The sequence below is a fragment of the Fundulus heteroclitus genome, chromosome 7 (assembly GCF_011125445.2).
Source record: "Fundulus heteroclitus isolate FHET01 chromosome 7, MU-UCD_Fhet_4.1, whole genome shotgun sequence".
NCBI classification, from domain to species: Eukaryota; Metazoa; Chordata; class Actinopteri; order Cyprinodontiformes; family Fundulidae; genus Fundulus; species Fundulus heteroclitus.
Genome location: NC_046367.1, coordinates 7,776,379 through 7,793,930, shown reverse-complemented (window position 1 = coordinate 7,793,930; position 17,552 = coordinate 7,776,379). Strand labels below are relative to the sequence as shown.

The 17,552-nt window shown below is 39.0% G+C and overlaps 1 protein-coding gene across 9 annotated transcripts in view; it reads left to right on the top strand.

The window, feature by feature from the left end:
- Positions 1 to 17,552, top strand: part of dgkh (diacylglycerol kinase, eta) — an 85,116-nt gene that overhangs the window by 10,719 nt on the left and 56,845 nt on the right. For all 9 annotated transcript variants that reach the window (XM_012876349.3, XM_021323481.2, XM_036138849.1 and 6 more), the window contains one exon: positions 9,224 to 9,334. In XM_012876349.3, the coding sequence (XP_012731803.2) occupies positions 9,224 to 9,334 (111 nt within the window). The remainder of the gene's footprint in view (positions 1 to 9,223; positions 9,335 to 17,552) is intronic.

The window sequence follows — 17,552 nt, the reverse complement described above, 5'->3', positions numbered from 1 at the left end:
TTAAAAAAAAGGTTTTACTAATGTTTTAACACAGTTATTCATTTGGGAGTAGAAGACTTAAACCGCCGGTATACATTGTTGATATGTGCTATTTGCATGGATAGCATGCAGACAGAGAATGTAGATCCTTACCCTAAATCTGCATCTCCAAGAGATCGCCAACCTTTCCCAATTCAGCATGTTCCACAGAGACTGAGGTTGAAAGCTCAAACAGATAAAACAGGGCAACTTTGCTGTACTCTGTTCAGCCTTCCTCTGATGCCGCTGCTGAATAACTCCACCATCTGCAGCTTTGACAAACAGCTAATTTTTGCACCCAAAAAAGTCTGGTATTAAAACAACCAAAACTACAAAAGTACAGTTGTCTGCTCTGCGTTTAGTTGTTGTACCCCGTATGACATTCAGGCATGTCTCGACATGAGGTCAAAAATATACGCTATGAGCTGCTTCTGACTTCATCTGAATTTGATACTAAATATCCAACATCTACCTTAGAGTCTTCCTTCTGCAGTAACAGCATCCACACCGAAGGGTGTTATCGCCAAGGCAACTTGGTAGCACACTCACTGATTGGAATAAGACTGTATTGTTTATCTGTGCATCTCTACATTGTACTAGTTTTCACAAACAGCTTTATAATTTTTCTAAGAGAGCAGCAAGCTAATGAGATTCAGCTGGTAATTTAAGTGTGCAAAAGTGGAAAGGGCTTTTTAGAGAGCTTATGAGCTTGTAAACTGATATCCTCTTAGTGATGACAAGCACCTGTTAGCGACCATGGCTGAATGAGAAGCCTTGTTTTTATGTTACAGACACAAATTGCTCCCTCACAAGACTTACCAGAAATGGCCTTGGAATTTAAATGATGTTTTATCGCTGTATTAGTTAGCTCAACACGTTTACTGTTGCGTGGAATAGTTGCTATCTCAATACTTAGAGAGTTTCTTGCCTTTTAGGATTGTAGGTCAGAGTAAAAGAGGTTCAGCTATAAACTTCTTGTCCTGTCTAAGGACTTAGTGTAAAGAACATTTAACCTTTGTTTTATTGGAGCACAGGTAAGCTCTAACTAGAGGAAGAGGTGAGAAGTTCGGCATTTTTCTAATTTTTAATTAGACAGAAGCCTCTGTGAGGCTCAGAAAGAAAAGGCAATTAGTTTAGGACAGCAATCTGGGGCAGAGAAGTTATCCCATTAGAAGGACGGATTGTTGATCCACTTTGCTGCCGCTTAGGTTCACAAATGCTCCACTCTTCTTATACACAACAGTAAGCTATTTTACTGCCTGCTTGTCTTGGTATTATCAAAGGCAGGACATGGGCCTGCTCCGCTTTCCGAGGAGGGAACTCCAGCTCAGCTCTTATCCACCAGCAACAGCTGCTGGATTCATTTGAACTGCCTGTGCCTTTGTCCATTGTGTAAGCCCGTGTGTGTCTGTGCTGTTTAGAGTCCGTGTGTCACCCTGCCAGGAGCCAGGCAGAGTGTGGGTGTAAGGTACATGTTGCTCAGGTTACTCGTTTCTCCACAGCACAGGACTTGCTCTCTGTCTCGCAGTTTAGCAGATGAGAAGAGCAGTGCACAGAGGCAAACAGCGGGCTATTTATAGATCACTTCTGGCCTACTTGGCAACAGGAAGGAGATGAAGACAAGGAGAGGAACTATGAAGGCCAAGGAGGAGCAAAATAGAAAATAGAACTGGAGCAAAGACTGATGGGCCATGGACATTAAGGCCCCAATTTGGGACTCTGGAAGCTCGAACAAGTTTGTTCAAAATCTTGTTCATAATTATATAATGAGTTTTTCTGCTGTGCTCATTTTTTTTTCAGGATACTCCCCAGTCATTAAGTATTAGATTGAGGCCCCATTCAAGTCATCTATTGAAGATCAGTATCAAGACCACCTGACCAAACCTATATATATATAGACCATTCAGTCACCCTGGGGTCACACTTGATGCTGGACCACCACGACCATCCAGGGACATACAGACTAAAAAATGACAACGATCAGGTCTGCAGGGAGAATCATCATGGCTGACCTTCCCTCCCTCCAGGACTTGTACAAGTCTAGGGTCAAGAAAGGGCAGCTAACATCTCAGCTAACTGCTAGACTTTTACCTTCAGGTCAGCATTACAGAGCTCTGTCTGCAAAAACTGTCAAAGAGTGTCCAAATCCACACCATGCGTATTCTGTTGAAAATGTACATATTCATATTTACAAAAAAAGTATTTCTATTGACCTTTTCTCGGTATTGTACTTAAAGTGTAATTTGACAAAATGCCAAAGTGTCATCATTGAGAGCAAAGTGGAACTGAAGTCAAATTCCTTGTTTTATGAAGGAACTTGTCGATTAAAAGCATTAGAAATACTAAAAAACTGTATTTTTTTGATTGACATTTTATTTGCACAGCGTGCTGGAATATATTTAGAATGCCCTCAGTAATCAGTGGAAAATATTCACTGACATTACATTTTTTTCCAATTGCTATCTTTTTAAATATCTTTATTTAATATTTTTCCTTATTACAACATACAGAAAACGTAGAACCTGGGGCGCTGTACTATCTGTGGTGAAAACAGATAGCACAGAGAAAAAAAGTCGTAGGACAATAAAGTAAAAAAAAAGACAAAAGTGGTAATATTATGAGAAAGACGTCATATTATGAGAATTAAGGGGGGACATTTCCAGAATAGTCACAGTTTGCAGAATTATTTCAGTCCTGGAGTAATAGGGCCAGCTTAGATTGTTTTAATTATTTTTATTCTTTACGAGTATAAAGTCAGGAGAATGAAGCCAAAGGGATACGAAAATAAACTCATCATAATATTACAAAAATAGAAATATTACAAATATAAAGTATGTTCTGAGATTAAACTCCCTCTTATACTGTTTAAGTGACTCAGACTAACTGCAGATTTGCCATATTCAACATGGCGGACGCTCTGACGCATCCGCAGCATGGCAGATCCCGCCCAACGAAGCGTCTATGTTTTCTATGGTAGTGACATTGTAGCTGAAGGAACTCTGCAGTGACAACGAAAATGTCTCTCATTGAAAAAAACTACAGCATAAAATGAGAATATCATCTTAAGTTTTTACTTTCTAACATTATCTGACTTTTGAATCTCTTTTACATATATAGCAGTTAAATATATTTTATAACAATGACAGTTTCTAACAACTGCCATTTTTCATCATTACCACTCGATGAAAATATGGTGAAAATAACATCAAGCCACTAATATCAAAGGCAAAATACAGTTACATTAAGTTTTGTTCTCATTCAGGAGTTTATTAATATTATCGCTCCACAGAAATTCATAGCTACGTTACATTGGTGCAGTGGTGCCGTTGCTCCGATTACCCAGAATCCCTGGCTACTCATACCACTGACTGCAGGTACAGACCAAACAGCAGATGGTGCTGTTGTCACATTGAGCAGGATTTATTGTTCCCTCTGAGTATTTTAACTGTATCACACCTGTTCTCCATGTTTGTTTATATTTGTTTCATTAATCATTTGCATATATTACTTGTAGATTGATTATTTATTCTCTAAGTGACTAGATCCAGTATATTTATTATATTTATAATCGTAATTAATTTGATCCCAAGAAGAAATATAATTTTATAACAAATGCTGTAATTCCTTTCTATAAAGTCTGCAATAAAGGCTTCCTCAACTCAACTCGACTTTATTTATATAGCGCTTTAAATTATAACCTAGTTGACCAAAGTGCTTTACACACCGTAAAAAACGAATGATTCAAAATATAACGGCATAAAAACAATTAAAGCAAAAAGTAAGAAGCAGATACATGAAAACCACAAAAGCCAACAGTTCCAACTGGGTTAAAAGCCAAAGAGAAAAAAAAGTACTTTAAGAGAAGATTGAAAAACAGTAAGTTGGCCTGCCTGATATGCAAAGGTAATTTCTTCCAAAGTTTTAGTGCGATGGCGCAGTCACCTCTGCACTCTCTTTGTTTATGGAACGGCTAATAAAAACTGATCTGCCGACCTGAGCGAGTGAGAGTGAGCGTGCAGGTTCCTGACAGAGAGAATTTACCCTTCAGACAGGCTTTTATAGAAATGAGACTGATAAGACACTAACATAATTAAGGTTGACATAGTGATTTTCTGGTAAACAAATATAATTAAGTAGCATTACAAGTAGGGCTGGGCGATATGGACCAAAAATAATATCTTTATGTTTTTAGGCCGAATGCTGAAATACAATATTTATCTAGGTATGTTTTTCTTTTCATGAAGTAATTACAAAAAGGCATCACTGAATCAAAGCTGCATTCCAAATGTCTCATAGGTAAATATTTTAACAAACAGCTGAAGATAAATATGGGAAACAGCTGAAAAATAACCTACTGGAATACATAAAAATATAAGTTTTTATATATATAAGTGTTAAGACGCAATCACAGTACTCATGCAGTCCATGTAGTGAACTAGTTTGCTGCACTTTGAAGCTTTTAGCCTTTCAACAAAATGCACTGTACGGCTTTTATTAACTTAATGGTATTGTACTGGCACTGAGTATTGGCAGATGCCTGTTTTTAAATGATGTGGACCGGTATCGGACCATCCCCACCATTAATAGTGCTCTGCATTGGGGTTCCCTGAAAACAGCAGTTTATTCAGCATAAGTAAGAAAAAGAGAAGAGTCTGACTGCACCCCATAAACTCAGCTATTTGCTGGAAGTTGGACAGGTCTATATGAGGACATGATTTCATCCACCCTGGCTGTCTGTTACACTTCCACTTTCAATGTCGAAGCAGGCAAGCAGCTCAAGCCTTATACGGCAGTCGGCTTTGAGGTATTTCACCTTAATCCACTAAAGGAATTTGGTCCAACAACCTACAGAAACAAACAAAGGGAATTAACGTAGGCAGACCGGCTGTAAAGGAAAAATTCTCCCCGTCGTTTTCCTGTTTTGCTTTGTTCATTACGCTTTCTTCGTAGTTACTATTCATGTCTAAACAGACGAAATAAAATAAACGAGGCCTTACAGCTTTTAGAATGATCCACTTATGTAAGAGGAACTTAATTTCCTGCTTTTTAAGCCTGCTTCCTGGAAGGCACATCTTTTTAAGTGTCCCCCAAGCCTTAATGGTCACTCATCGTGTGCAGACAGAGTGCTGTACCTGTGTACCTGTGTCTCCGCTGTGAGCCGGTGTTCTGCGGCACTGTTTTCTCTGTTTAAGTTGACACAGCTGGTGTTCGGGATGTCAGATGCAGACCTCCGCGTCTGTTTGTGATTCTCCCCGAACACACCACCCCTCCTTCGCTATAAATAGGCTCGACACGCGTGTGTTTGTGCGCGAGCCACCTTGCCTCGGTGCGCCCGTGGAGAATGATGCTCTTCCACTGAGCGGTTGCATCTGTGTGCACGTGTGTGTGTGTTTAATCTTTCCGCTGTTCTGTTTGCTGTTTACATCCAACGTGTGCATGCGTGCGCGTGAAAGTTGACGCCGGTCGTAATGACGATGGCTTGGTGCACTGTTCCACACTAGGGTTGATTTGCAGTGACGCAGACCCGCTCCCGCTGTAGATAGGGCACCCACTATCTTCTGTCAAAAAACTAGTGTGCTGTTACTGACCTACGTGCCTGTACCCGATAATCTCTCCGTCATCCTTTATGTTTCCATCTCTAACGATGAGCTCATAGACTTCATCGGTTGTTACTTTAACCTGACAGTTTCATGCTGAGTTTAATATGCGGAAAAGTTTCAAATACACAACTTCACCACAACAAGCAAGAATCGATACATTGTGAACTAAAAGCGAATGACTAAGACCTTTTTTGAATGTTAGAATGCAGATTTTACAGAAGAGAGAACACACCATATCAAACAGACACAAAGCTGAGCATTTCTACACTAGAGCTTTTATGTAATCTCCCATTCCTGATGTCAAATTTCCCCTTGGAATGAATAAAGTTAATTTAATTGATTAATTGAACTATCTTACTCGGTAGGATTAGAAATTCCTTTTGAAACATCCCCCTTTTCTCCTTTGAGTTCTGATCCTTGAAATCTATTTAGATTTTTTTCTAATTGAACGTTTCTCTTCCAGATATCTCTTTATTTTTTCACCCTCATTTTCTGTTTTTTCCATATTTTATAAACTGTATTCTAAAGTTTTACACATTAATAAGTGTTTCACTATAGTGAAGAGATTAAATTTGGCCAATTATAGGGAAAACATATAAATATCAGCAAATTCACAGCAAAAGTGTTTTGGTTAGGTGCGGCGGTGGAGCAGGGGTAGAGCCTGTGACCCATGTACGCCGTCTAGGGTTTGAGTCCCGGCTGGTGGACCTTTCTCTCAAGTCTTACCCCTCTCTCTAAACCCCATGTCCTGGCAGTTTGCTGTCAAATAAAGGGCAGTGGTGCCAAAAAACAAAAACTGTTTTGTGAAGCTCTTACCAGAGTCAGTTCTAATTTCTCTTCAAGATCAAGAATGAATAGCCTTTAGCACATATTTCCCTAGGATTCACCCTTAAACTAGGTTTACTTGTATTTGAAGCAGGGGTCAACGTATCATTGTGTTTGAGACAGCAGTTGCTGTGAAAAGGGGATTTACTAATGTACCTAAAATAAAGACAAAATGACTGGCCGTTGTATTTAGCCTTGGATATAGTAGTGATTAGCTGCACAGTTAGTAATACTGGCAGCAGACTTCATGGGTCTTTACTGACTTCATTGAAGACGTTTAGCTGCCTGTAGTTATTGCCATTTGAGGAAGACTCCACATTATACAGACGACTGACTGGCAGGCAGACAAAATCAGAAGTCGGCCAATATATCAGCCAGTTGATTTTAAATCACTACGGTTGACCGTACTGGGGCATTCTCAGCAACGCCGCCTTGGCTGTTCATATCATGAAAGTATGGGACACATGTACTACACCTCCTGCCAATCAAACGGCTCCAGACAGAGCCTTCTGCCATTTGTTGCTGAGGAAGCAATGATTTCAGACCGGCAGCAGGTTTCACAGCAAGTAGCTTGGATGAAATTATCAAAATGTCTTCACCGCCAGATCACTTGAGCCAACAAATGGAGAAAGAAGCTACTGCAACACAACCTGCTACATAAATATTTTACAGCCCAAGAAAGAACTTGGCAAAATTTGGACTTTATGTCAAAACAATTACACAAAAGAATAAAAAATAACAAACCAACACTGACCAAATAACGCATAACTAATTCCTGTAAAATGTTTCTGTGCTTTAAGCATCTTTTGTCACTACTGGCCATATAAAAAACCCTATATTAATACAATACGAACTATTACCTGGCCTCTTTATGACGTGTAGAAAGTATTGTAAAAATAAATTTACTTGGCAGTCTACAAGATCACGGCCAAATATTAGACACATTCCACTATGTTGATGATTTTACAGGGATTGAGATTTTGTTTGTTCCATGTCTCCGTCCACCATTATCCCATCGTAGAAATCTTGAGACCCTAATGAAAACCTGAAGGCTCCAGAGCAGCAAGGGGATAAAATATACTGTATGCTTTCATAGAGAGACTCAACCTTGCTAATGATCCATTAATCGTTGCATTTGCCATGTTTACTGATTAATAAAGGATGAAGCTTAGAAAATTGACTGTCAAAAAGCTGAGTTTTTAATAATAAGCAACAAGGAAACACAGGGAAAACCTACAAGAAATGCAGGACATGGAGCTTGGCAGAATAACGAGAGGAACCGGAGGAAACATACATGTCCTTCTTTATTGACAAGACAAATATAGATGCGTTGTTTAGAGGAACTTTCCTGATAAAGCAGACAGACAAGAAAAAAAGAAAATGCTTAATGATCGCATGTGCTAACTACAAGCTATTGCTACAACAATGAGGAATTATTTACCTATCGATCGATAGACAGATAGATAGATAGATAGATAGATAGATAGATAGATAGATAGATAGATAGATAGATAGATAGATAGATAGATAGATAGATAGATAGATAGATAGATAGATAGATAGATAGATAGATAGATAGATAGATAGATAGATAGATAGATAGATAGATAGATAGTGTATGTATGTGTGTGTTTATTATTTTTTGTGTCATGACAACCTTAGACGAAAATTGCAAACCTAGGGGGGGAACTACTAACACTGAACTGGGAGATAAACCAAAATACACAGAAAACAGGACAAAAAACAGAAAAAACAACAACAACATAACCCTAAAGTAATGAACCTATATGGCAACACCTTAATAGCAGTAATGAACAAAGAGAAGGGAACTGTATGTGGTACGATCTTTCAAACATAAATAAACAACAAGGAATTATCAAAACACATAGCGGTACCTATGAAAACCAAACGCTCAGGGACTGTAACAGCATTGTACTATTACCACCCAGCTACTAATTAAACTACATTTTGGTTTAGGTTTATTACCTTATTTCTAAATTTAACGAGTACAAGATAAGAGTTTTACTGTAATGCTCTGAGTTAAATGTGTAGAAGGATGCATTTTTTGGGTACATAACAAAGTGCATTGGAAAAACTCAAAGATGCTTAAAACCTTATTCGATCGGTGTGCTCTCCAGTTCGTTTTTTCTTCAGCTGAAGATGAGAAGTTGAACAAGTGCTTTACAAAGAGAAATGGAGTTTGAAAAAAGTCCAATAAACAAGCTTTGCTCTTCAAATCACTTCCAATGCTCCAGATTTTTTGAAACCTTCACTATAATTCATCACAGGGAATATTAGGACGTGAGTCTCTTTTAGGATTGTCAAACTGGCCTCCTGGAAGAGACACAGTATTCGTAATATGCTGGAACCGTGGTTGTGTTTGAAAGCTGATACTTCAGAGTTCATTCTTCATCTGAAAACTGCTGCCGCCTTCTCATTTTTTTTTCCTTCCATCTGTTGACTCCATCTCTGTTTGTTACTCCCTCTTTGACCCATTACTTCAGTGACTGATGCGTGTTTAGACCTCTTTAGAGAAATGAAAGGTTGGGATGTGTGTGTAATGAGTCCTCTTTCTTCTCCTCGTTTTAGCTTGTTCCTCGCCTCCCATGCATCAAATCAGAGCTCACATGCACAGCACACACTGAAACAGTAGGCACTTCTTTACCTCGACAGTTCCCCCAGAAATAAACATCGGGAGCAGGTTCGGTGTGGGAGCGAATCTTTGTGTTGTTTTCCGATGGGGAGCTGTCGTGAAACCATTGTGTCTTTTCTTCCTGCAGACGAGCATAAAGGAGGGATTGCTGCTGAAACAGACGAGCTCCTTCCAGAGGTGGAAGAAGCGCTACTTCAAACTGAGAGGCCGAACTCTCTACTACGCCAAAGATGCCAAGGTAGCTCCACACTTTTTCTCTCCCGGGACGTACACTGGGGAGCATCTCAGAACGCTCAAGTTTGTAAAACGATCTAGTTTAGACGGGAACACCAAACTGCTTTTAAAGGCTATCCTCAGCTCTGTCATTGGTTTGCAGACAGCTTTTAGCTTGGTCACTTAGACTCAGTTCTTTCAGTTTTTCATAAAATTAAAGACTGAAAATGTGGATTCACTACCTGCAAACTGGAACAGCCAGCTCTATGTGGGCGCTGCTGGTTGCCTAGCAACTGATACTAGACTGGAAGCATAGCGAGTTAATTTGTGAGTTTTATGAGGTGTGTTTGTTAGCTTTAGATGAAGCCAGATTGGAAGATTTCCCCTTGTTTTCTGTCTTTTTAAACCAAACTTATCAGGCTTTGTTGGATGTAAATTCATGATGATCATCCAAAATTTAGAGTCGTAATAGTAAGCTTCGTCAAATACATTTACGACCCACTCAATCTTTATATTTATAATTTATTTTCCTGATTTTCTTGCTTTTTTTACCGTAGAGGCGAATTATTGTTTTTTTCTTCTGAATGAGGTTGTGTGTGATACTTATGAGTAGTTTCTGTCTTACCCAACAGCACTGTTAATTTGTTTGACTGAAACTATGATAAAAACAATCAGTTGTGCTTTTTGACGTACAAACATTGGACTAAAACTAAACTACAACAAATTTTAAATTGAGATAACAAAGAGAAAAAAAGATTACCATAAATTACAGCAGGACAATAAAATCCAGTATTAACTTTAGTTTTGTTGTTCACCTGAGCGGAACCAAGGCTGGATGCGTCTAGCTCCAGGGGGAGGCCATGCTTCTCCAGTGGAGATTCTCCGAACAGTCTGCAGCAAGACACGCCTGAAGTGATGTGATAAAAGTCCACAACGAGAATAGGGCTGCACAATATATCGCAAATCAATCGTTATCTCCAGTATCACGGATTACAGTGTCCATATCGCAAAGAACCAGCTGGAGTGCAATAAGTGTTAGCTAATTATTTGAGCACCGTGGATTCAGGCTCTCAGTAGCCCTAATATGTTTGGTGACGTTTGTTGTTTAATGCAACATAAATAGTTTGAGAAGGTTTACTACTGCTAAGGTTGTTTCATTGCCAAAACATCACAAATCAGACAGAGGCAACGGTTTCATTAAAGCCTTGTGTTTGAGATGGAAATGATTAATGTTTTTTTTTCTTTTAGTAGCTGGATAGACTACTCGTTACATGGGGTCTATGTTTGCTATGATTCCAAAGCAGAGAGACATAAACACTTCTAATTTTTTTTATCGCAAGCCATATTGCTATTGCAACATTTACCAATATTATCGCATATCGCAACCTTTCCTAATATTGTGCAGCCCTAAATGGGAAGAAAGGAGTCTACATATGGGGACGCTTTCCAGAGTGTGTGGTACAACAATAACTGGCAGCAATGCAACAAACTTCCAGAGACATCTGAAAGGAGACTGTCCTGGAATCAGTGCAGAGGTAAGCAACCTTACATTTTATATCTTCAACTACCAAAGATTTTACAAGGCTATCATGTTAACAGTAATGTTAGAGAATTAGTTGATAGCTACAAGCAGCTTGTTTGTCTAATGAGCTGCATAATGCGGATCTCAGTGTACATCTAAAGCTATTTATTGGCGCGATATTCTGAGAACATTAGATCCTGGATTCCTTTGTTTAATAGTCCTTATAAAGACTCTTTGTTTTTGCATTTCCTGTCCTCTACTTGCACTTCAGCTAACAGAAGACCTGATAAGATAGCTTACGTAGCTGTCAATTTCATGCTACCTTTTTAGCTTCACTTTTGTGTGGTGCACAGTGTTTCTTGTATAATTGTACTGCTCAAGGCGGCTCTGTTACAACAACTTTAATTCCTCCTTTTGTGGTTGATGCACTGTTTTTGGGTGATCATTCTTTCTAGTTTTGAATGCTGTGGAGCTGGAAGGATTTATGCTGTTACGTTTTTACCTTTTGAATATGTAAAACAATAGCAACAAAGGGGTATTAGTTTTGCAACTAGGATCAGCTAATTAACATCTCAAAAGTTAGAATAGTGCCTGAATTACAGCCCCAAATCCCATAGGAGTTAAAAAAAGAAGTGTTATGGATACAGAGGAGGATACAAGAGAGGAGAGAAGGAGAATGTTTAAATCACATATGCATCAATCAAAACTGATAATGCAAGATTTTTGGCCAACAAAGATCAAATAGATAACTCCAAGCAGTAACAAGGACTCAGCCAGAGTAGTAATGCAGTTTCCTCTTTTTCACTAAGAAGTGGCTGCAGGATCAACTCCCAATGTCGCTCTGCACAGCTTTCTAACCTCATCAGCAGACAGAGATTTGAAGAGGAATGGCAAAAGCAAAGGATGTGGATTAGCAGTGTTTTATGCAGTGTGAACTGTAGATTGTTTCATTCAAGACTCGCTACTGTGCTGTAACGTCTCTGCAGCCTGGATATTGAACTGTTAGCACTAAGTTTTCGTCCATGTTTTTTATAAAGACAGGTCAGCAGTGTTACTTTGGCAATGGCTTACATTTCACCGTTAGTTGTTGCCGCCTCAGCTGTCGATGTCATCAGCAAAGTTGTTGCTGAGCTACAGACACAACATCACAATGCGTTTGTGGCAATATCTAGAACTTTTAATCACGCCTCACTCTCTGTTACACCTCCAACGTTTCAATAATTTGTTGGCTGCTCTACCAGAGACAAAGAAACGCTGGCTATCTTTAATGTAAATGTCAGGGATTTATATAACTCCTAAGCAAGACATCCCCAAGGCAAACCGGCTCTCTCTTGTTTCTCTCAGTTCAGAATAATAACTCCTTGTTCAGAGGCAACATGTAATAAAAAGAACTGTAAGGTGGTAACAGGAAGCTGAAGAAGCTCCACAGGGTTGTTTTCAAAGCTATAGAGTAGGATATTATTAAAGAGTACACAAAAGCAACTTAAAGTCAAGATTAGAGACCGCAAGTAGGCCTACAGGAAGAAACTGGAGACAAAGCTCCTGCAGAAGATATGTGGTCAGGGTTTAAGAAAAAAATGTTTCAAGCAGAAGAAGCATCAGACAGATGGAAGTCTGGACCGAGCCAATGAACTGAACAGATACTTCAGTAGGTTCAGTTCAGGGTCAAGCTCTGCATGGATCTTGTGGGTCCATCAGCTCCTGAAGGGTCCTTCTGCTTCTGCACATTTTTCTTCAGCCAAATGAGGAGCTGCTGGTTATCCCATCATCCCCCCCCCCCCCCCCTACCAATCTGTCTAGAGGTCCGATTATCACTCACCTGGTGGGTCTGAACCAGAGCAAGGGTGCAGGTCCAGATGGTGTCAGCATTAGAGTCCTGAAGGTATGTTCTAGGGAGCTTTGTGGGATTCTGCTGCACCTCGTCACCCTCAGCCCAGCCAGGAGAAGGTTTCAGTGTTGCGGAGTACAGCCTGCATTGTTCCGGTACCAAAGGGAGCACCAGAGCAGACGGCGCTTCTTGAGGAAGCTTAGGTGCCTCTGTGTTTGCTGACCTTATCCTGCATATATCTTATCCATCCTAAAAGTCTGCTGTGGCGAGTGTGATCTCTTCTGCATCATCTGTTGAGATAGCAACACCAGAGTCAGTGAATAAAAAAAAGCTCAGCGAGCAAGATAAAGATTGTTGGTTCTGTTCTGGGGACTGTTAAGAAATGTCTGTTGATGCTTGTATAGAGAATGATTCTTCATTTAAACAAGGGAATTACAGACAACCCTGAGAGTCCTCATCATCAGACTGTCTTACAACAGCTGAAGGTTTTTACTCAGAGGCTTCTTCAGATCTGCTATAAAACAAACTGCTGCAGGAGATCCTTCCTGCCCACAGTCATCTGCATCTAGGAGCCTTTAAAGGAACTTAAGTTACAAAATAGTTGAGTTACAAAAAAGTGTTTTACCGTTTGGGTTCATAACATATATTTCAATTAAATTGCATTATCTCTCAATACATTGAATAAAACCCAGAATATAACTTTAATATTTAATAATTGTAGTAGGTTTTAATATTTCCCTGTTCCTGTCTTGTCAGGCACTGAAGACTTCAGACAACCCTGGAGCACCGAACGCAGAGAAAGTTACAACATCTCAGCGAACAGTTTCTTCATGTCTTCCTTTGCTGCAATGTTCTGAAGACCAGCAAACTGAAGGGGAGGCCATCTTAAGGTGGACTGGCTGCAAAGGATTATATCTCACTGGGGTGAAGATGGGGATTTGCTTTTTATATTGGGGACCATCAGATGAGTGTCACAAAGAAGACTAGGATCGGTAGCCTGGCTGTTTTTGATTTTTTTCTACTTGAATGTTTGAAGTTCCTGTTTCTGGTTTTAAAGGAAGGCTATTTGGACAGTTTGAATCCCAGATCAAGTTACAGGTTTTTCTCAATAAACATGTTTTAGAATTTCATCTGGAAGATTTCTAAGCAACGTGATACTTGCAGAAATAATAGTAACATTTCAAAGGCACATTTATTGTTCAGGTTGCAATGATGCATAGACATTTTGTATTATTTTATTTTTCTCGAGATTTTATTCAGAATCGTTAGTTTTGAAAAAGAAAATTTAAATAAATTTGTTTAAGAAATTAAAGTAAATTTCTTTGTATTTCTGTGTTATAATATGTGACTTTAAATCCATTTTTTTCCACAATAAATATTCTTGAAGTTCTAATAAAATCATTTCTCTTTGTAACCTATATTTGGGACCACATTATAGTACAATTTAGTTGACTAAATCTAGACTAATGTTAAAATGACAAAGGGTGACTAAAATGTGACTAAAGCTAAATCATACTTTAGTCTATAATTAAAACTACATTGAAAGGTGATGTCAAAATTGACACTGCCTCACAGATGATACTTTAATCAATTAGGCCCAGAGCTACTATTTTGTATTTTTCCCAATTAGTCAACAGTTATTTGATTCCATCTCTATTTTCTGTGGGAGCACCTTTCCTTCCTAATTACCGGTGCATGTTTTACTACAAACTCCCATGTCTGCACAACTGTGAATATTCAACTACTTCTACTTTGTCTTTTACATTTCCACTGTAGTTAAAATGACCATTAAGCAATTTATTTAAAAAGAATACATTTCCACTTTTCCTGATCTGCTCCAGTTCATTATCTTCCCTCAGTCCCACTCCACTTCTGTCCTTTTTCATAGCCTAGTCACCTCCCGTCTTGTAACTCTCTCTCTATGGTCTCCCACAGAAAACCCTCAATAAACTTCAGTTGGTTCAGGATTCTGCTGCCCGTATCATCACCCTAACCTCCTCTTTCCAACACATTACCCCTGTTCTACAACAGCTACACGGGCAGCCCATTCAATTCAGGATCTAATTTGAGTTACTTCTCCTTAACATAACCTTGCCCATCCTTATTTGTCCAAACTTCTCCATATTCACACCCTCTCTCGCTCTCTCAGGTCTTCTTCTTCTGCTTGTCTCTCTGTGCCCTCCATCTGCCTCAAGACCATGGGTGGCAGAGCTTTTTCCTATTCTTATTATTATTCTTCTTATTATTATTCTTATTATTATTATTATTATTATTATTATTATTATTATTATTATTATTATTATTATTATTATTATTTTCCCATTGAGGTAAGACATGATCTACTCATAAGAATCGAAAACAACTTCTCTTCAATTAAAACGTTCTGTGCTGTTCACACCTGTTAACATCTCTTTCCTTTTCAGTTTTTTTTAACCTAACTTTCATGGTTTGAAGCATGTGTGTGTGTGTGTGTTTGTGTGTGTATCTGCACGTGTACTAGTCTGGCAGCGCCTTGGCCCGCTGGCAGGAGCGGGCGCTGCGCAGGGTGTCCAGGAGCCGCGTGTGCTGGCGAGTTCTGTCCGTGTGCTGGACGGGCACACGGCGCTCGCCCTCACCTCTCGGCGCCAGTGGATCTGAGGAGGGCCTAGTGAGAATTCGGGTCAGCACGGCTAAGCCAGTGGGGCCAGTCCAACAATATGCAGCAGTGCCTCATTCATGTCATATGGTTATTGGTTCCAGAAGGGTTTAATGCTCACTGATTAATTGAACTGTACCATTTAAATACCAAAAAAGAAAATGTCTCATTTAATCTTGTCACCCAGTCACACGTCTGGGAAAGACATTTCAAGCCCCACCCTTATGGGATTTCTGTATGGCATGAAGGTGCTTCATATAAGCTCAGATTTGGCCCCACATTGGTTTAGAGACTGTAAAGCTTGAACAAGGGTAGTTTACTGGACTAAGTTGTCCTAAGAGAAGATAATGGCCGTCTGTGACGGTAAAGCGGGACCAACTCAAGACTACTGAGAAAACAGAGGAGGATAAGTCCCTAAGATCAATGATCTGCTTCCAAAAACAATCCAAAATGAGAACACAACCACTCATTTAAAAAGGGTACAAAATCATTGGTTTAACTTAGCAGGGCCTTGAGCTATTTCTTTTCAGAAACAGAAAAAATAAGATGTTTTGTTTTAAATTACATAAAAATTATCAATTAATTTACATATATATCAATCATATAAATTATTAGAATGAAATGCAAAGTGCTTTTGTAAGGCTAATAAACACCATTGAACACAGGGCCATTGGTGTACATTGTGAAAATGTAGATAAAAAAGGAATAATGAAGTAATGAATCAATCAGTGTATCAATTAATCAAAGATCAGTAATTAACAATAAAGTCTAAGAAACAAGCATCCCTTACTCTCTTTCTGTCTGCCCTTTTTCCTATTTCTTGCAATGCCCATTGCTGTGTTTCTATAATTTTGTCTGTAATCTATCAAAGTAGCTGATCAGGTCACTGTTGCAGTTTGCAACAGTCCAGACCATGGTTTAGATCCCACTAGTCATAGTTCATTACAGCTACTGTCAAAATCCGCATCTGTTTGTGTTTTGTTAACTACGCTCACCTGTGCTCGATGTAGTTTCCGTCCATCCCAGCTTTTTGTTCCTTTGTTGTTGCAATGCTTGTTTCAGTTCCTGTTCTGTAGCTGAGATAACTGTGTTTTTCTAAGGTTTCATTAAAATATATCCATCAACATGTGTCTGCCGATGTCCTGCTGCCGCTTCGGTCTTTCGCCAACTCAAACCATGACGGCTACTCTGGAATCCACCTATATTAATAAGCTAAATATGTTTGTAAAAGCAAAAAAAAAAAAAAAAACACACTGGGGTGTGTCAGCAGGTGTAGAGGGCTTGAAGGAGAGAGAGAGAGGCTGTTTGTCAAACTATTGATTTTATGTTTGATCCAAGAGACAAGAATAGTAACAAACAACAGTGTAATTAAGCCACATCAAGTCTCTTTTGGATAGCAAAGTGGAACAAAATTAGCTCTGTACTTATTTACTCTGTTTTCATCGTGTTTGTTTATTTCATGCATCTAATATTGTAAAACAAACTTAAACAATATGCTATTCTTTTGCCAACTCCTCACTTGGGCTTTCATGCAAATATATCCTGGACCTGCTTTAACCTGCACTCATTAATGGGGACTAGATCGTATTTTCAGGTTCAGATTAGGGGTACTAGAAACAGTTCCAGATCAGAAACAGAGCCATCTGGTCTCAAAATATGTAAACAATAATCCTTTTATTCATGTGATGAAGAAAGGTTATCTCAAGGCACTATGCTAAAGAAACCTGTCGATTTCCTAATCAATTCAATCCAATGTAACACAGATGGAGTAGACAATGCAATTCTGATTAGTAAAATGAAGGAAACCAGGAACCACCTCTGATCCTAACCTCAAGACTATAAAAAAATGGCATTTCATTTGTATTGTTGTGCCCTTAAAAAAACTTAGATAACTTTCCTTTTTTTCTTTTTAATTATCCGTAGACATAGGATTAAACAAAAGTGACAGCTGCTGACTTAAATGCCACAACCTCGAGTAGAATGGAAGTCAGTCGGAGGTTAAACAACCAACCTCTCCTTGCTTTTGATGCTCGTATACAGAGTCCTTTAGTGAAAGCATAAAATCATAACAAACATGCAGAAATGTTGTCTCCCTCTCCCGGCCCATCACTAACCAACCTATGGTTTCTCATTAGACAGATTCTTAGCCTTTTTTGGCTTCTCAGTAGTCCCTTTGGACCCGTGTTACTGCACAGTTTTTCTTTCCTGAGACAAGTTTTTGGGTTTTCTGAAACATGACAAAAATCTGTCCTTTGGTA